This window comes from Pteropus alecto, unplaced genomic scaffold, assembly GCF_000325575.1.
Source record: "Pteropus alecto unplaced genomic scaffold, ASM32557v1 scaffold20, whole genome shotgun sequence".
Taxonomy (NCBI): domain Eukaryota; kingdom Metazoa; phylum Chordata; class Mammalia; order Chiroptera; family Pteropodidae; genus Pteropus; species Pteropus alecto.
In genome coordinates, this window is record NW_006436298.1 from 11,939,217 (window position 1) to 11,958,177 (window position 18,961).

General features: G+C 31.8%; 1 protein-coding gene and 1 pseudogene across 1 annotated transcript in view; both read right to left on the minus strand.

The window, feature by feature from the left end:
* The window catches only part of AP3B1 (adaptor related protein complex 3 subunit beta 1), a 215,688-nt gene that overhangs the window by 21,206 nt on the left and 175,521 nt on the right, over positions 1 to 18,961 (minus strand). The window contains exons 24-25 of the mRNA XM_015590336.1: positions 9,651 to 9,882; positions 5,219 to 5,303 (exon numbers count right to left, since the gene is read on the minus strand). Coding sequence (XP_015445822.1) covers positions 5,219 to 5,303; positions 9,651 to 9,882 — 317 coding nt within the window. The remainder of the gene's footprint in view (positions 1 to 5,218; positions 5,304 to 9,650; positions 9,883 to 18,961) is intronic.
* LOC112480649 lies at positions 15,461 to 15,579 on the minus strand (annotated as a pseudogene).

The following is an 18,961-nucleotide window of genomic DNA, read 5'->3' on the forward strand; positions in this document are numbered from 1 at the left end:
ACTTTCTCACCATCTCTCACCTGTTATGATATTTTTTTTTGTAGAATTTAAAAATATTTAATATTCAAAACTGTCAATAATTTTTCTCTATATCTTTCTGGAAGGTATTATATCTTGCTTAAGACTTTTGCCCCCAAAGAGTATAAAAATATTTGTCTATATTATATTTAAAGACTTTGAGTTTTTATGATTAAATCATAAATCCATCTGGAATTTATTTTAGAGTAATCTGTGGGAGGAAGTTACCTTTTGTCATCAATACCATTTATTGAATGGTCCATTCTTTCCCCACTGATCTGAAATGCCACCTTTATGATATACAAAATCTCTGAATTTTCTGTTTTGTTTTACTGATTCCTGTGCAAAGTCAATTATGTTGAATAAAAATTTTATGATGAACTATAGAAATGACCTCTGAAAATGGGGTCAAATATATAGTAACAGGAGATTTGACTTTGGGTGGTGAACAAACAATGCAATATACAGATGATGTATTATAGTATCATACACTTGAAACCTATATAATATTATTAACCAATGTCACCCCAATAAATATAATAAAATTAAAAAACATTTGTGTGGCTTTAAAGAATATTGAAATTATTGTAGAGAAAAGCTTTTTTCATTAAAGTTTTGTTTTGATTTTTTTCTTGAACAATTTCTTTTAGTGGAATTTTAGAAATTTGTCAAGTTCCTTGACAAGGCCTTCTGAACTATTTAACTTCAACATTAAAGTTGAAGACTAATTTGAGTGAGAATAGTGTCTCCCATTTAGAAACAGAGTGTATTTATTATCTTATTTACATATTCTTTTCATGGCCTTCAGGAAAGCTTTAATTCTGACACAGGTATTATATATTTCTTGTTAATTTATTCCTTTTGTTCTTTAAATAATTTTATTCATAACATTTTAAAATTGGTCATTCCTACTATATAGAAATCTTAATGACATTCATTTAATGATCTGTATACCTTTCTAAACTCATTAGTTTTAAAAATAGATTTTCTGTTGATTCTAAGATTTTCTGGATTGAATATTACATTCAATAAAATGATAATTCTGACTTTCTTTCTAGGATTTACACCTCTGTTTTCACTTTTCTACATTGGCTAGAACTTCCATTATAATGTGAAATAGTGTTGAAGGGAGCAACCTTGTTTTGTTTTTATGACTTATAGAACGCTTCTGATATTTTATGTAGTGAGAGGTAACTTGCATGGCCCAGAAGTCATTTGAGCTTACAACCTCAAGTGGCATGCACATTTGTATGCTATCCTTTTGGGTTTTTTTCTCTTGTGGGTTTTAAAATCAGGGCTATGCTAGCCTTATAGAATGACATGGAAGTTTTTCTTTTCCTTTGTTTTAGAAAAGTTTAAATAATATAGAGGTTATCTCTTTTTGAAGTTCTGATAAAATTTAACCTTTTTAAAATTCATAATTCATATTTTTCTATGAAACCATTCATTTCATTTCATCTAAATATTCCAATATATTGGTATAGCAATATACATATTATTTTGTAATTGAGAAGATCTGTTTTATTGACTTGCTCTTTTTAAATCTTTCTTATGTGTCTTTTTTCTTAATGAACTATATTAGCCCATAGTTTTTCTCCTCCTCCTGTTTTTTTTTTCCCCCCCTGTTTTTTTTTTTTTTTTTTTTTTTTGGAATACCCTATGTGTCTTTTAAAAATGTGTATTTTCTGTACTCAGGAAACAAGAAATTGTTTGGAAACACATATATCTTAGATCAAACTTGATAACTGAATTATTGAAATTTTGTTTTTGTGTTTATATATATCTACCTGTTAAGTCTATCTAAATATCTATCTTCCTCTTTAATTTGTCAATTCTGATGTGTGTATTAAAATATACCATGATCATGGTTTTATCAATTTCTCCTAGCATTTTATTAGTTTCTGATTTATATATTACAAAGTTATGCTGTTGAAAAGTTTATAACATGTTTTTGTGGAGGACTGCAATAAATAGAAATTTTTTTAAAAATCTAAAATGCTTTTTATTTTTATAGTGTTACTAACGCCCTGTTTTCTTTTCATAGTCTTTCAGATAGTAAACATATACACACACATATACACATATTTTATCTTTTTATTCTTAATTTTTCTGCACCATTCTCTTTTAGGTGGGGTTCTTATAAGTAGCAGATGTTGAGTTTTGTTTTTCACGTGTTTAATATAAGTGGAATTTAACTTACTGACATGAATCATGATAACTAGTATGTGTACGTGGAGCCCCTTCCAGCCATCTTATTTTGACTGCATTTTATCTCATCTCTAACCATCCCTGCCTCCTTCCCCAAAACTCAAACTCTGCTGTTCTCGTAGACCCCCAGATCCACACCAAAAGTCATTCCTGGCAACTAGTTCACTTTCTTTACAGTATAATTTGTAAGCCTCCGATTAAATGTATATATTGCCGGCTGCTAGGGGTAAGGCTGGGGAAGTGGGGTTGGAAGCAGTTCTTTAATTCCCTGATGGCTGTCTTATCCTAACTTTTCTTTTCACTTGTTCACTTTGTGCTTGATAGTCTGCCGGATTTGTTCTTACCACTGTAGTAATTTTTCCCATGAGTGTTTTGCTCTATGGTCTTTATTTTCTGTTATTGTTTATCTGCTTCGATTTGCTTTCTAACCACCAATAATTCTTCACAATTTCTGGTCAGCTAATGACAGACTTTCTTACTTTTCCTTTTTAAGTGTTCATTCTCTTTTAAAGAATGTATTTTCTGTCTTTTTAATGGATTTGGGGCAAAAAGAGGTGTGGTTGCTAGTGCTCTGCCCTCTAACTTGAGCCGAGCCATATTATTTTCATACTAGTTGATACATTAATATCTAATCATAAGGATGAGACCTGTTTATGTACTGCATCTACTTTTAGAGATACATTTCTGTATATTAAACACATTTTCAATCTCAAATTTAATCAAGGACTTAATTTGATTGCCATTTAAAACGCAAAGCAAAAAGAAAGTGACATTAACACTTATCAAGTATCCACATAACTATATAGCTACATATAACAGTTCTATAGATCTATATAAATATACAACTATAATGATTAGAATTAATCTGGAGGCTAAACTAGGATCATTTTACTCTTGTTCCTTTTCTTTTAATAAATAGAAGTGTACCTGAAGGCTTATAGTCCATGTTCTCAGCATTTCTGAAGGCTTGTTATCAAATATGGTCTTATTACCAATAATTTTATGTATTGATTTGCATAATGTATTTCAAGGAAAAAATTCAATATCAACCATTCTAGCTTTTTTTCCTTTTTATTGAACTACCAAGACTAATACAACACATCACTAAGCAAAAAGTGCTGTTTACTATGCAAAAGGCACAGTCAGTGATTGGCATCTAAGACCAATTGATCTACCCATTACCACTATCTCTCTACCCGCTCTAGCACTACTATGAAGCTATTGATTTAAACACTGTCGATCGGTTTCCATTTTCTGATTTTGGGCAGGCCAATTAAGAAAGTGAATAATTGTGATTACACTGCTTCAGGATCAATTACATTTGATGCAAGACAAAGTGTTCTTTTTGGAACACATAAAAAATAATTTTTTATCTAGTATGCTTATGTTCTTAATTAAATTGAAAATAACTAATTTATACCTTCACAACAGCAAAACATATTATTGTAAATGCTTATAACAGCTAAGGTTATTTTCTTTGTAAAATACATTCATCATTTTCCTAAAATTAGTTTAAGAGAAATTGAGAAAAAAATTGTTCGTATATACTTCCCAATGTAAGAGAAAAATCAAACACTATCTACATATTTATCTCTAAAGGGACTTAGCTGATTGTGAAAGACAAAATGCAAATCTTGTTCAAAGGACTACAGAGGAAATGTAATGGAAATATATTTTTAAAAACCCTCATTACATAGCATATAAAAGGTTATTTACACAAATTGATAAGAAAAAATAAATTTTTTAGTTTGTAACTGTGCTCTGACTTGGTGCATGAGCTTTGTCATTGGGCTCACATTGTCGAAATCATTAAAATGAATATACCTCTGGTGTTGGAGGCAAATCTATTTAGAGTGATGTTACTCATAGTCTTGTGCTTGGTAATATTGATCTGTGTTGTTTGCCTAATAGAAAAATAATAAACAATTACTAGGCAATGTTGAGAAAAGTAATCAGTTTTTATATATCACTAATATAGTAGACCTCCCAAAACATAAAGGTGATGATTTGCATAAAATCAATGTGTTATGCTACATTGCTTATATTTATCACTGCAGGTTCTCAGTAATAAATGGTACAATATTAGGCCTGAATTACTGGTAAACTGAAAAGGTATATGAAAAAAAAAAGGCTGACTATATTTAACCTATAAAACTTATTTTAAAATGTCTATTACCTATGCTTGGAGATTTTTATCCTTAACAAATTCTGCTTTAACCTAGTTAAAATTCAGATAAATGTCTCGATTCTTTTCAGAAAACAAAGCAACTTCATTTCAAAATCACAAATTATATCTTAGACCAGAAAAATATAAAAGAAAAGAGTTCAAAGATAATTCTTAAAGATGCACGAATATGAGCTTTGTACTAACTGCTAATAGTTTCTGGACTTCATTAGAAATGTATAAAACATGATATAAAAACAATTAACAATGATAAAACCCAATCCTAGAAAAAGCTCCTTTGAATCATATTCACCTACGAAACCTTTGCCAATTGCATTTTCTTTTGAATTTTATTAAAAGCAGTTTGCAAATTAAAGTAAAAAGGGAAAAATGTATGGGTTTTAGGTACTGACAGAATCAATAATTCTCCACTTAGGAGGCTCAAGATAAAGTATAAGATGTTTTGTTTCAAAAGATTTCTTCTCTGGGCTATTCAATAATATTACTAAATTTTTTTATTTCTCCTGAATTTTCCAAAACTGTAGAGCTAAGAGAAGTAAAAAAATTATTTAGCTTCTTACTTTGACCAACAAACTATGAATTTTAATCATATATGGCAGACTGTAATGGCTAGTTGTGTGACAAATGCTAAACATACATATAGTGTACACAATTTGTACAACTATTCCATGGCAGTCTAACCATTGCCAAAGAAAAGCACATTTGTTAAAATGTTTTGTCTCTCAAAGAAAAAAGCTGCTGAAAGGCTAGTTTTGATCTGCTATTCTTTACAGGTAATAAGAAATATAGAAAAACAATTGAACTTACCACAACTGGAAACTGGCAGTCTGAGTGGAATCACAAAAGTCAATACCCATTGAAACAGTAATGGATCCCTCAGGCTCAAGAGATTCTAGGAAATTAGATAATTTAGACATGAAAACACAGAGGATGTGAAAAAGAGGCCAACTAAACACCGAAAACTTATGTAATGCTTGCAGTTTGGTTAAAATAGTCAAATTTAATGATGGCTTATGAGAACACTTTCAAACTAAGAATATTAAAACAAATTATAAGTTAATTTCACTATTCTGCTTGAAGGCTTTATTTTCCACAACTTAATTCTGCACATATTTCAATGAGTACATTATATTTACTTGTTTCTGAAATTCAGAGAATTTCATGTTTTGTAATATTGTCTCTATAGGCATTGAATGTGGGAAGGAAATAAATTTAGTCCTGTGAAGAACAATTGTAACGAACTCTGAGTGCTTTTAAGAGATTATATACTTAAAACTATGGAATATTTATTTAGATATAAAAAGTAAAATTTAAATGATGTTCTAAATTTCTACAGGGAAAAAAATCCAAAATTTAAAAATGCGAATTAAAAAAAGCTGGATGAAATTAATTTACTGTACTGAGAAATTAATCAAAACTGGCATTATAGAAACCAAAATAAGTCCAATTGTATTATTCAAAGAATAATTATTGAAAGAAAATTTAGTAACAGATTAGATTATCTTGAAAAAAACAACTAATAAAATGATATTTTATAGATTTGGAATTTTTGAAGTTTCATCTATCGACTAACCAGGTATGGGAAATAACTATCAATATACATACAAAGTGGTGTTTTTTCACTTGACAATGATAAAACTTAAGACAAACAATAAAAAAATTTTATTATGTTTGTGATTCCAAAGTCTGGCTGTACATTAGAATAATAAGGGATCTTAAATATATTAAATATATTATTTAGTATACATATTTATATATACATTACATATTTAAACAGAAACCATCCACTTTTGATTTCCACTTTGTTAAAAGTTTTCAGTATAACTGCAATCATACTGTACAGCAGCTTTATATTTAGCTTTTCTACTCTCTCTATATCTTATTAAATGTGGTTATATTTTAGCGAACACACTTTAATCCAGTAGACTGTGACTCTCCTAGCGCATGTTGGCAAGTATGATTTGCCATTTAATGCTAACTATGACAGAGATGATGATCAGATAGTACAAAAGAATAATTCAATAAGCTTAATATATCAAGAAGTATGTTTATGTCTGACAGGCTCAATGAAGTTTAGGCATTATAAGAGGGTACTTGTTTGATACTGATTAAAATACTGGTTTGCTTAGTGGCATATAAGCTGATTTTTCCAGTTTGAATTTCATTTGTTTATAAACTTAACATTTACCAGGATGCTATGCAAGTACCAGAAGATTTGTTGCCTAAATCTTTGGCAAACAGGCTTTTTTGTAAATAACTATAATGATCTTTTTGCATTTCTCCAAAGCTACACCTTTATTAGTTTACAGTACTGTCGGTCACAATGCTCAAGGCAATTGTTTAGTGAATTCTTAATGTTCTCTTCTGTGCTAATAGATATATTGGGGTTTGGTCTTGTTTGTAGCCGAATACCACATTGGTAGCAAATGCTGTCATCTTCATAACATGATGGCATTCATGATTTAGATCTCTCTACATCATGTATCTTTGTATTTCATTTGACAAACTGACAGTTCTCAAGATGGCCTGCTGACAGCACTCTTTGACACAGTTTGGTATTATCTTCAGTCTTAAGATAATTAAATGTGAGTTTAGCACCATGCTAATTCTGGAGGACAGTTTATGATCAATGGCATGTTTTATTATATGAATGCTTCAGGAACAAAGTGATCAGCATAAAATTATTCATATAATGGATTTTTATATTATTTGAAGCCTACTACATTGGGAAAATTTACTCAGTTAGGTGTCTTTATTTGGATACTGCTCTGAATCACTGCAATATACATGAGAATATTATATAGAAATGGCTGAAAAAAACTGGTTCTATTATAGCACATCATTAATAATGAAAAATGAAATCACAAAGGATGTCATCTACTTGGATATAACAGTTGTACAGTACCTAGTAAAATCTTAGCTAAACTCAACTTTGTCAACTGAATATAGTACAGACAACCTAAGGCTACTCTGTGTGTGTGTGCATGTGTGTGTATGTTTTAAAACTCTTGGTTACTTTGAGAAAAATGTCACGTTATTTCTAATATTCTTGCAAGTAATCCAGTTTCACTCTAATGGCAGGGAAAACCCAGAAAAAAGTCATCATATATTATAGACAAAAAGAAAATAGACTGGTGACAAATAAGAAAGCTGCTGAACTCCTTAACATATATGCATATGTTTATTAAATAAAACAATTATCTTACCTTCCTTATTTCAGAAAAACATGCAGTCAAGATATTTTTGGAGGACTAATTAAGATATATCATATTCTGTAAGTCTACTGATAAAATAGACTACAAATATCCACTGCATGGGAAAGAATTCTGTATCTTGAGGGTATTCAATAAACGCCCACAAAACGAATGAAACATTATAGTCATAAAAACGTGCCTAAGACATAGGGAATGCAATTAGCATTAATACATTGGCTAGGTGGAAGGTCAGGGGAGGGAGGGAGCAATTGGGGGGATCATTTTACTAACTATATAGATCTCTAGCCAATGTACTGTATACTTGAAACTAATAAAAATGTTAAAAAAAAAGCTCGATAAAATCTAATTTTGGAATATGAAATTAAAAAAAAAAACTTGCTTAAGAAAGGAAAAGCCTACTATGAGTACCAAGGCAATGGTATACATTCATATTTTATTACTGTTAGGACCATACTATGAAATTTATTATATTTATTTCTTCTATTCTACATAGGCCAACAAAAGGTCAACTCACTGACTCATATGCCAGCTCAAAAGAATGTTAATACTGTTCTACTGTTTTAATCTTTGGATAAGATTTTCAACCTTCAGATAATTCATATATCAGCTGTTTGAAGCTTCTTTTAAGAGGCTAGATTTTAAGCAATTAAAAAAGAACACAAATTGGGATATTTACAACTCCTTAGCAATATATTAACTTCACAAAATAATTAAAAATCAAGATAGTCTGTATTCTTTAAATGGTGTCTTAATTATCAAGTTTTTTTTTTTTATTAAGTGGGTTCTGAAATCATCTTTTTTTAACTCTTCTTTGGTTACTTATAAAAATCTACCATATTCTGTCCATTAGGAATTATTTTATTCCTTTGTGTAAAAATATAACACAAAGAATGACTTCCTTTACTGAATGACTCATGAAAACTATACAAGAGAATTCAACAATGTCAAAGAACTTGGGTGAAGATGAAGAAAAATAGAATAGTTATGTGAAATAATGAGTAAAGAAGGCACAGTCCTGGTCCAAGGCTTTGCTCGCCTAAAGTATTGTAAAAAGGAACTATCTGGAGCTCTCTGATTATAACATTTCAAAGATTCAATGACAGAAACCATATATCACTTTTAATTGAAATTCTGCCTGCCAATTCTCCCAAAGAAACTTTAGGGCTATCTCCACTTGCGCAAAACAGAAAGAATAGAGATAGACATGCTAATTACTGCACTATTTTAAACTCAAAGTAAGACATACAATTATCACACTTAATCTTTAAAAGGCATGTTTTTGGTACAATATTTAAAAAATGGAAGGGATGACAGTTCACTGAGACAACATCATGTAATGGGCACTGAGGTAACCTGGAAAGCACAAGCTACATCTAAGAGGCAGCCCGCTCTGCATCGGCTAGTTGCACTGCATGTGAGAATAAAGACCCAGTACTGCCATGTCTTGTATTATATTCCAAGGAAAGTGAGATTTTTGGGTTGGGTTTTAAATGTAAAAACATCTTGAGTTTTAAATGGTGTAAACAGATTAAAAAAAAAACAAAAAATAAAAAACGTGATGTGTATAAATACCAGTAATATACTATGGGCTATTCTATATTTTATGTGTGAAAAGGAAGACAAGTGGAATAGCATACGTCTTTTCGTCTTCACCCCCTTCACTTTTCAACTTACAGAATGTGAAAGGAAACAGGGAAGGGGAGATATGCGAGGTACTGCATAAAAAAAAGCATGCAGGGAATGAAACTGACCAAGAAGAGTGACAAAGGCAGTTAATGAAGATATAGGTAAAATGGGAGGCAATTTGGATTCTTCAGACCCATCCTCCCATCAACACTAGTATTACCCTTGCTGGAACCTGATTCACTAAGGGCAAAGAAATGTTTATCTTGTATGGTAAATTTAGTTTAAAAAGGGAAAACAAAGAGAGTATGCTAATAGTCAATAAAATCATATGTATGCTACTTTTTAAAAGATGAACACATTTAATTATCACAGTTAAAGCTTTAAATGAGAATATTTACCTATTGGATTAAAAACATGCATTTGCATGCCTGTAGGAAGTTTTTTTTGTCCTGTGTGGATATTTTCTATCTTTCGATCAGTAGTATTGCTCAATGTTATTTGTACAGAGACCATCTTATCACCAAAAATGCAAGGCTGTCTTGGAAAGAAATAATGGGCAGCTAGTCCTTTTCCACTCATTCGATGAAGCAGCACATGAGTTTTCATCGGTACAAAGACAGGAGTACTGACCTATTGTATATTGGAAAAAGAAAAAAATGATTTAGTGAACACAGTTATTAATTCTCTTAGAGAACATGCAAAATTTTATGATATTTAACCTGTTTTCCCTAAAGCATTACATAAACCACAACAATGAACACACAAAGATATTAGGTCAGAAATTACATAAAAATGTAAATGCCTTCAAAACAGTATTAAAATTTTTCTGTATAGGCATATATCGAAGTATTTAAAAAATATATATCTAATAAGAGAATAATCTCAGTTATATATATTTTTAGAGTTTATAAATTTGTTAGTTTTTTTCCTAGTACACTATATTTGGACCTTTCGATAATTTTCTTATTAGTTTTAATCATTTGTTAGTTGATTTTCTCAGGCTTATGAACTGTAAGATAGACCTGTCAATAATGAACATCCTGTATCTTCATTTCCAATCGTGATTCTCTGAACATTTTCACCTTGAATTTTCTTCACTGTCAGTTGAAGTCTATGATCTCCTTTAAGGTGGTCTCTACCTTTGCTTTAATGATTAAAAAGATCTTCCCTACTTTAAGATCAGGTAACTATTCACTTACATTTTCTTCTAGAGCTTTCATGGTTCCAATTTTTTAATTCACGTGGAACTGATTTAGGTATATCAGCTCCATATTTAATTATTCTTCTCTAAATACTTAACCAATAGCTTGTACACGATTTAATGTTAGCTTTTCCTTGATGATCTTTAAATGCAAATATTCTAATTATTTATGTACTTGGAAACATTTTTGGACCCTGACTGAGCTGTTAATCTAGTACTACATTGTTTTATTTCTTACAGACCTACACTATGATTAAATGTGGCAAAAAAAAAAAAAAAAAGTCCCTCATTCCCTCTCCTCTCCACCAATATTTTCTTGGTTAATCATGTGTTTATCCTTCCAATGAACTTTAGACTCTTTTTGTTAAATTCTCCCCTCGATCTTGAATGGAATCACAGGCAGCATATTAAATGAAGAAATACAGTCCATTCTAAAATCATGTGACAACTTTCTTTCCACTCAAAGTACTGCAAGTGGCTTACCTGACACAGGCAAGGTATATTTATTATTTTTTATTTTCATTTTTTAATTAAAATCAATTTGTAATTAAACAGACCTAATCGAGATTTTTTTTTCCTAACAAGTGTGCTCTCCCAAACTAGGTTTTCTATTATAATTGTGAGAGTATATATTAACCTAGTCAACATGTTCACTATGCCACTGATACCCCATAACATTAAAAACTTACTAATATTAATAATTTAAAATTCATTAACAAAAACCTAAGAATTAAATATCACATATCCAAAATGATATATGTCTCCTAATTGACATTAAAGTACAGTATCCCTTCTCCAAAAGCTCGACTTATAAGGGCGGACAATTTAAAACAATCATCTTAAAAATGCATGAGTTTATTTGTAAAATATAATAAATAACTCGATAAATGAAAAATTTTGGCTACATAAAGTCATAGAACGACTGGCCTGTGCATTCTACTTTGGCCTTCTGAAGATAGTAATGGCAGTTGAGCATTTTAAGTTTTCAAAGCACTTTCGCTTCTAATTTTAGGTTCTTTTTCCTGCATAATAATTATTTTCCAAACTCTTTTGTTTCAATGCTCACACTAAGTTCTATTTCCAAGTCCTGGGGGATTATTAGCGTCACCCAAGACAGCAATCCTTAGCAATGAACATTCCTTCAAAGATATAGTGGGCATCATAAAAATAAGCAAACAAACTTAGAACATGTGTGTGAGAGTGTTTATATAAGTATAATATACAGAAGCAGGGGTATGGTTTACAAGCAGCCAGGAATTAGCAATCCAAATATAAAAGGTGCTTAGAAGGTATGCCTTAAGTCATTTAAGAGCTGTCAACATGTCTTGGTTGGTTTATTGATTCTCTCTCTCAATATAACCCTGGGATACATGGTCCAAATATTGGTTTGTTTCCTACCTTGTCTCAAGATTCTGCATTTTTATTATAATAGTTAAAAAGATGTTATGTGCACAGGAAGAAAAACAGTACGATTCTCTCTACTCATTCTTTCCACACTGAAGCTCAAGAAGTGTTCTCTTATAAATTCTGTATCTAAAAAACCTCTGTGATAATCCTCAGAGGTTAGCTGTGACAATACAGAGAGGTCTCTGTTCCCTTCTATAATAAATAGCATCATAAATGGCACTTTGTGGCAATGATATACACTTTTGAAGTATAGAAAGGGGCTAACTGAAAGTGTTTGATTGCTTTTTAATTATTTTACCTGTTTTCTAAGTTCATAAAGTCTCATTAAATCAACTTCCTCCAAAATCTAGATCAACTACATAGTTGACATCTTGACCAATAAAACCAGTAGGTTCCATAAATCCTTCAACAATTTCCATACATAATATAATTAATCCTGACAGGAAAGCAATATTTCCAAAATATTCAATATTTTGTATATCCAATTAAATATCTACATTTCAGAAACATATCTGAGGATGCTAAACATTGTGAATGGCTTTGCTGACTTCACATTTTATAAATGTCAATAATTTTCTTAAATGTAAAAAAAAACAAGGGAAAAATGTTAATTACAGAATGATCTAGACTTGGGTTGTAAAAGTGAGGGTTTAAGAAAGAAGGTAGTTATTAACAAGTTTGAACAAAACAGATCATCTTGGGCAGGGGTCAGCAAATACAGCCCATAGGCTAAATGTAGCTTGCTGCCTGCTTTATAAAGATTATTGGAACACAGCCATACTCATTCGTTTATATATTGTTGATGGTTGCTCTCCAATGGTACAGCTGAGTAGCTGCACTGCCAAACATATCTACTATCTGGATCCTTTATAGAATAAGTATGCCAACCCCTGTTCTAAGGTCACAAATGTTACATCCTTCCTCCTCCCTTCCCCCGTTTTTGGGGAACAAATCACATTTCTGCATGTTTTTTGAGAAAAGGCATTAATAACTTTGCTCCTGAGAATTTTTCCAAAGATGTCTGTATAACAAAAAGCCTTTGGAAAGAGGTAAATATCTCTTTGGGGGGCAAAAGTTATAAAGATTTGCTAACGATCCTTATATAAGATTGGGATCATCTATACTCAGGTTCCTCTCTGTGTGTAAAGCAACACACTGCATGAGTAGTCATCATCTGGCCTTCAGCTTGTCACCCTATAGGAACTGGAACAAAGAGAAACAGTGCAAATGATGTTATTTTGCTATAACAGGCCACTACTATTGCTGTAAGTAATAAACCGTCCTTTGTCTTTGATGAAGGAGTCCCATGCCTTCTACAGGTATTCGTGAAATTGTCTCAGGCTAACCTGTTATCATGTATGTTGGTCAAAGGTTCCCAGATCCACTTACTCCAAATAACTAAATTAGCACTTAGTAGGACTGTCATATACAATTGTGCAGTGGCAACTGAATATGAGCTTAAATTCTAGCTTACATTCAAGGGTTGCCTCTTTGGAATCTACATAATAGCACCATATGAGGTAGTGGCTTTGCTAAAGAGAATACTACTTTTCATAGTAGAAACTGCTTTTTTCTTTTTGACTTTTCTCTAGGAAAGTGCATGTTGTATGACCTGATTAACTTTTTTATGGGTTTCTGAAGTATCATGATGTGTTCTGATAGCTCAATAAAGAGTTAGGTTAGTTCTGACACTGAAGAATAAGAATTCAATGTTACAAGGTTGCTTTTATTTGGTTCAAGACTAACTGCTGGTCTTTTGAGGGAGGTTTCTCTCTAGTGTTTTACCCTGTAGTGGTTATGTATAGGACTGTCTGCTCAAAACCCTACCATCTTCTAGGAACTTGGCCATATTCAGTTCTTGATGAAGCTGGCATCTCCTCATGCTACCTCATTACGTGGCCTTGGTTAACTTGTTCAGAAATGGATACATGGCCCAGTGAGTCCCTTTCCTGGGATTTATAGATTTATAGATTGGGACCTGGGAAATAGAGCCAGTCTCTCTCAAATGGCTAAAATTCTGAGATTTAAAACTCAGAAAACAAACAAACAAACAAACAACGTTTGTGGCCATATTCCTATCATATTGTTCAGCTAAAAATTAAGCAAATATCAAAATAAAGCACAGATGAGAGAGTCCTGCTGGTATTTTCGGTTTGTATGTGGATGGTTCTTGAAGCTGACATATTCCTGCCCTTTTTGAAGCTTGGTTTTCTGGGAAATACTCTAGCATTCCTTCTTGTAACTTCCCCTTTTTTTTACTTGTTAGTTCATTTTGGGTTTCTATCATTTAACACCCTCACCCAACTACTGTTCAGGATTAGTCACATTTCAGGACACTAACTGGGGGAGAAGGGAATAAACTTCTAATGGGAGAATGTACTCTCCTACTCCTTTCCTAAAGCCCCAGTAGATATGGGGTGGTGAGATCAGAGACTCAGGTATAGCCTCTGATTAGGTAGAACCATATGAATTTATCAATTCTGTAGGTCATGACAGCTGAATTAGCAATTCATATGGCTCAACCTAAGAGCTTTCTTTGGTTCAAGGTTAATTGATCCTAACACCTATAGGAAAGAGGAGTCCTTGATATGACTATTCTAACTCACTGGAGGTCTACACTGGGGTTAGAGAGCAAAGCCCCTGTTCGCAATAAAGTACCACTTTGCCTTTCTTTGTTCTCTGATTCAGTGTCTCCCATGGGCATCTTGGGTGGAATGCTAGTCTTGTTCAATAGTCAGGTATTCCTTCGGCTCCCTGTCCAATAAAAGCATTACTATTTCAAACACAAAGTAACCATTAATCATTAATTTATTAATTCACTCTTTCGACTAATGAACATTTATTTAGTTCTACAAACCACTGTACTATGATACAAAGACAGAATATTCCAATTTTCCTTTTCAAGGAGTTTATTGTTTAGCTGGGGAGAACTAAGTAAATCAACCTGTGTGATAAATGCTATGACAGAGGTTTAATAGACTAAGAGAACGCAAAAGTCATAGCTGACACTTGAGAGAGAGAGCTCAGGGAAGGAATCCACAGCTATTTTCATGAACTAAGTAAAACCTGACCATTTTTCATTACTTCTACTGTTACCATCCTAGTTTGATCCACCACCATCTCACATCTGGATTATTCCAAGAGTCTTCTAACTGGTCTCTTTGCTTCTACTCCTCCATCCTACATAGCATAGACTGAATATAACCAGGAAGAAAGAGTTAAAATAAAGTTACATCACGTCTCTCCTCTGTTCAAAACTCTCCAATGGCTCCCAATTTCACTGAGAGTAAAATCCCTATAAAGGCCTATAAGGCCCTATATGGTCTGGTCCCCTGTAATGTTACTCTTGAACCCATGAGTCACTCCACTCCAGACTTCCCTTCTATTCCTTGCACAAACCAATAATGCTCCTACCACAGGCCCTTGGCATGGGTTCCCACTTCCTGGTGTCCTGGTGTGCACTTTCTCCAGATACTCCAGTTCTGATATTTCTTTGCTCAAGTGTTACTTTCTTTTTTTTTAAGTGAGGCAACCCTTGGTTGACCTCACAGATTGCAAGGACCTTGTCAGTTTACAATCCATTATTTTTTTTATTTTTTATGCCTACAACACCTGGTCTTCTTAGGTGGTCTCCCATCCAAGTACTAACCAGGCCCAACCCTGCTTAGCTTCTGAGATCAGACGGAATCGGGCTTGTTCAGGGTAGCATGGCCATAGACAAATGTTACCTTCTTAATGAGGCTTAATCCATTTGCATCTCTTCCTTCTGATTCCCTTTTTCTGTTTCCATAGCCACTTAATACCTTCTCTAACACAATATGCATATAATTTTATTATTTATTGTTTATTATCTATCTCCCCATTTATTCTCCTTTTTACGTTCAATGTATAAATCATAATTTTATCCACTTTCAGAACTCAAATTATAATTTTGCTATTTTAAATGATTATAGAGATTTATAGATAATATACCTCTAGTGTTGGTCATAACTATACTTTATTAGATGCTGAGTGCTCAATTATAACGCTGTTCCTAAAATATTACAGTCTTACAGAGCACACTGTGGTGATAAGAGAGATTATCGATCTTAATATTTGTTGGTTTTAGGATATGACTTGACTAGAAATTTTCTATTATATATAATTGTATGCAAATGAAAAAATATCATACTTCTTGAAGGCACACACAAAGGAAAACATTAACTGGAAGGGCTTCTATGATACTAACACTAATTCTCAAAATATCTAGTTTTAGATAACAGCATTATTTCCCATTAAATATTAAAACTTGTATAAATGGGATAGTAAGAAAGACAATATTTGGAAATATTATTTTTGATTTAATTATTTAACTACTAATGTTCAAAGAATTAAAAATCTAGCTACATTATAAGCAAATGATATGGACTATCCTCACTATGATTCTTGAGGAGGTAATTAGTTCAATAACGGTAATAACTCTAAAATAAAAAGCCTCCTTTTGGAGTTAACAGAACAAAAAGCATAAAGTAACAATGAGATAATCCTCTACAAATCTTTACACAGCATATGTTTAAATAATAAAAGTCGTTTGTGTATCTTTAGATGGTTTATGAAAATAACCAATCAATTCTGCAGACACAACATTATTTCTAAAGGAAATCTATGTGACTCATGATGCCTGTAGATACACAGAGACAAACCACACATATTTTATCAGTTTATTACAGTAAGCAAATAAGCGTGGAATGAGAGTGCACATAACTGTCTACTTAGCGCTTACTGAAACATTTATAAGAGCTGTTATCTCCCTAATAACAGACAGACAGCGTGCAATTTTAGAGAGGAGAAAAGCTTCATATTTTTTAACACTTCACTAAAAAGTAACTGAAGAGTGTAAAATGAAAAATACTCTGTGCAGTTAGCTGGTAATGGACCATATTATCAACTCAAGTTAGATTTATAGGATACAAACTAGTCACTAATAGTTATTTTATGACATAGCGTGTCTGCTTTTTTGAGATTATTAAGATTAAAGTTGTAAAACTTCTTTTGAAGATAGTTGTTCAAAATGATTGAATTATAAAATTTAAATGAGAATTGAAAAATAAAACATAGAATATCAAGTAGGTGGCTAAGAATAAACCTTGTTCAACATCTGCATTACTATTTTAAAGATGACATTTCCATGCAAAGCTTTATGAAAACAATGTTTTCCAGCCTTTTATGCTTTAATCCACAGTTAGTCACTTAATCATTTTAAAGTATTATCAATCTATTCTGTTTTTAGACTTCAAAAATACAAAGAACTGCAGTATATAAAATTCTCTCTGTATCTAGTTTTGTTTGGCTTATTTTACAGCATATCTACTTAGATATATGGTTTATAAAAATGATCAGAAAATAGTTGTAAGCAGAGATATAGTTTCATCTTTAAAATTAGTACTTTTTAAACCAATGTATGTCTCAACTGATAAAGAGCTGTAATGCAGAAAGCCATGGTATTGCTCTACTTACCAGTAAACTATATAAAGTGAAGTCTATTTACCGTTAATCTATAGTACTGATCTTAGTACTTAGCATAGGATTAAAAAAAGCAAAGAGCAACTTTGCTTAATTCTCAGCTATAACTATACAGATAGGCTCAAATAAGTATATTTCAATCGTCTATCAACTATTACTTTAAATAAATGGCTTATAATCTTAAGGATAACTTTTTCCTTATTGTGTAAATTTAGGTATCAGGTATTCTAGAATGTAATTGTGCTAATTATGTTTTATTTTAGTAATCGGTATATATTATGAAAAACATGACACTTTTTTTCACCTCTTATTTTGGTAATAATATATATTATAAAAATATATTTGCAGAAAGACCTAAATACAGTAGCAACAAACATTTAATGGGTTTCTCACTTCATGCATGGTGTTAAGTAGGGGCCAGAAAACTACACCTGTGGACCAAATTTAGTCCACAGCCTGTTTTCATATAACCTGTGAGCTAAGAATGGTTTTTATATTTTTTTAATGGTTGGAAAAAAAAATCAAAAGAAAAGTAACATTTCTGTGACACTAAAATTATGTGAAATCCAAATTTCAATGTCCATAAATAAAGTTTTATTGGAACACAACCACATTCATTCATTCATTTATATATTATTTGTGACTGCCTTGGTACTGCAATGGCATAGCTGAAAAGCTGAAAATATTTACTATCTGCCCTTTTACAAAATTTGCTGAACACCTGGTTTAGGATGTATTCAATTTACATTGGTGCTGAGATGGGGAAATTACTTTATAATAATATCCTATTTTTTCCCATCCCAACATATAAATTTATAAGCTTTACTGTCAATACATTTAATGCTTTCTAGAAGTCTGAAATATAGAATGATGCGTACTTTTATTTACCACTTCCATGAAAAAATATTTCCAGAACCATGAATACAAATATGTTATATTATTCTTAGGTGTGTTCTACTATTCTTTATATTTCTTTTCTGACTTTCGATTTAAGGGTGCTAATAAAAATAAAACTGAGTCTGGTTTTCAAAGTGTTTAGCAGAAAGGTTCCAATAATTGGTTACAATGAATTTCATTAGAACCGGAACATTTACATAAGCACAAAACAACTGTGTTATTTGATAGATGTAATAATCATTTGATCTTGATAGTTCTACTGCTTTCCCACTGACATTATCAAGGATGTAAAAGAAAATGTTGGTGTTCTCCTCCATTGTAACAAAGCTCAGAGCCTTGGTGTAATCATTGACACCCTCATTTCTCTCAAACAATTAGTTGACAAGTCCGATGTCTCTTGTATTCATTTACTTCTTTTCTATCTGGCTACCACCGGTTGCTTATTTCAGGTCTTCATTGACATTTAAAATGTTAAAAAATTTTGTTCAAGTTGCAAAAGTAGTGCATGTTTATTGAAAACTATTTTGAACCATATGGAAATATAAGTAAAATCCCCTTTAGGTTTAACCATAATTAACCATTTGGTGTCCCTCCCAGTCTTTTGCTCCTCTTACTTTTGCTTACCCATTCAACTTGGTCTCCCTGTCTTTAGATTCCTTACACCCCAATTTGTACCACAGACTCCTGTAAAAAAAAAAAAAG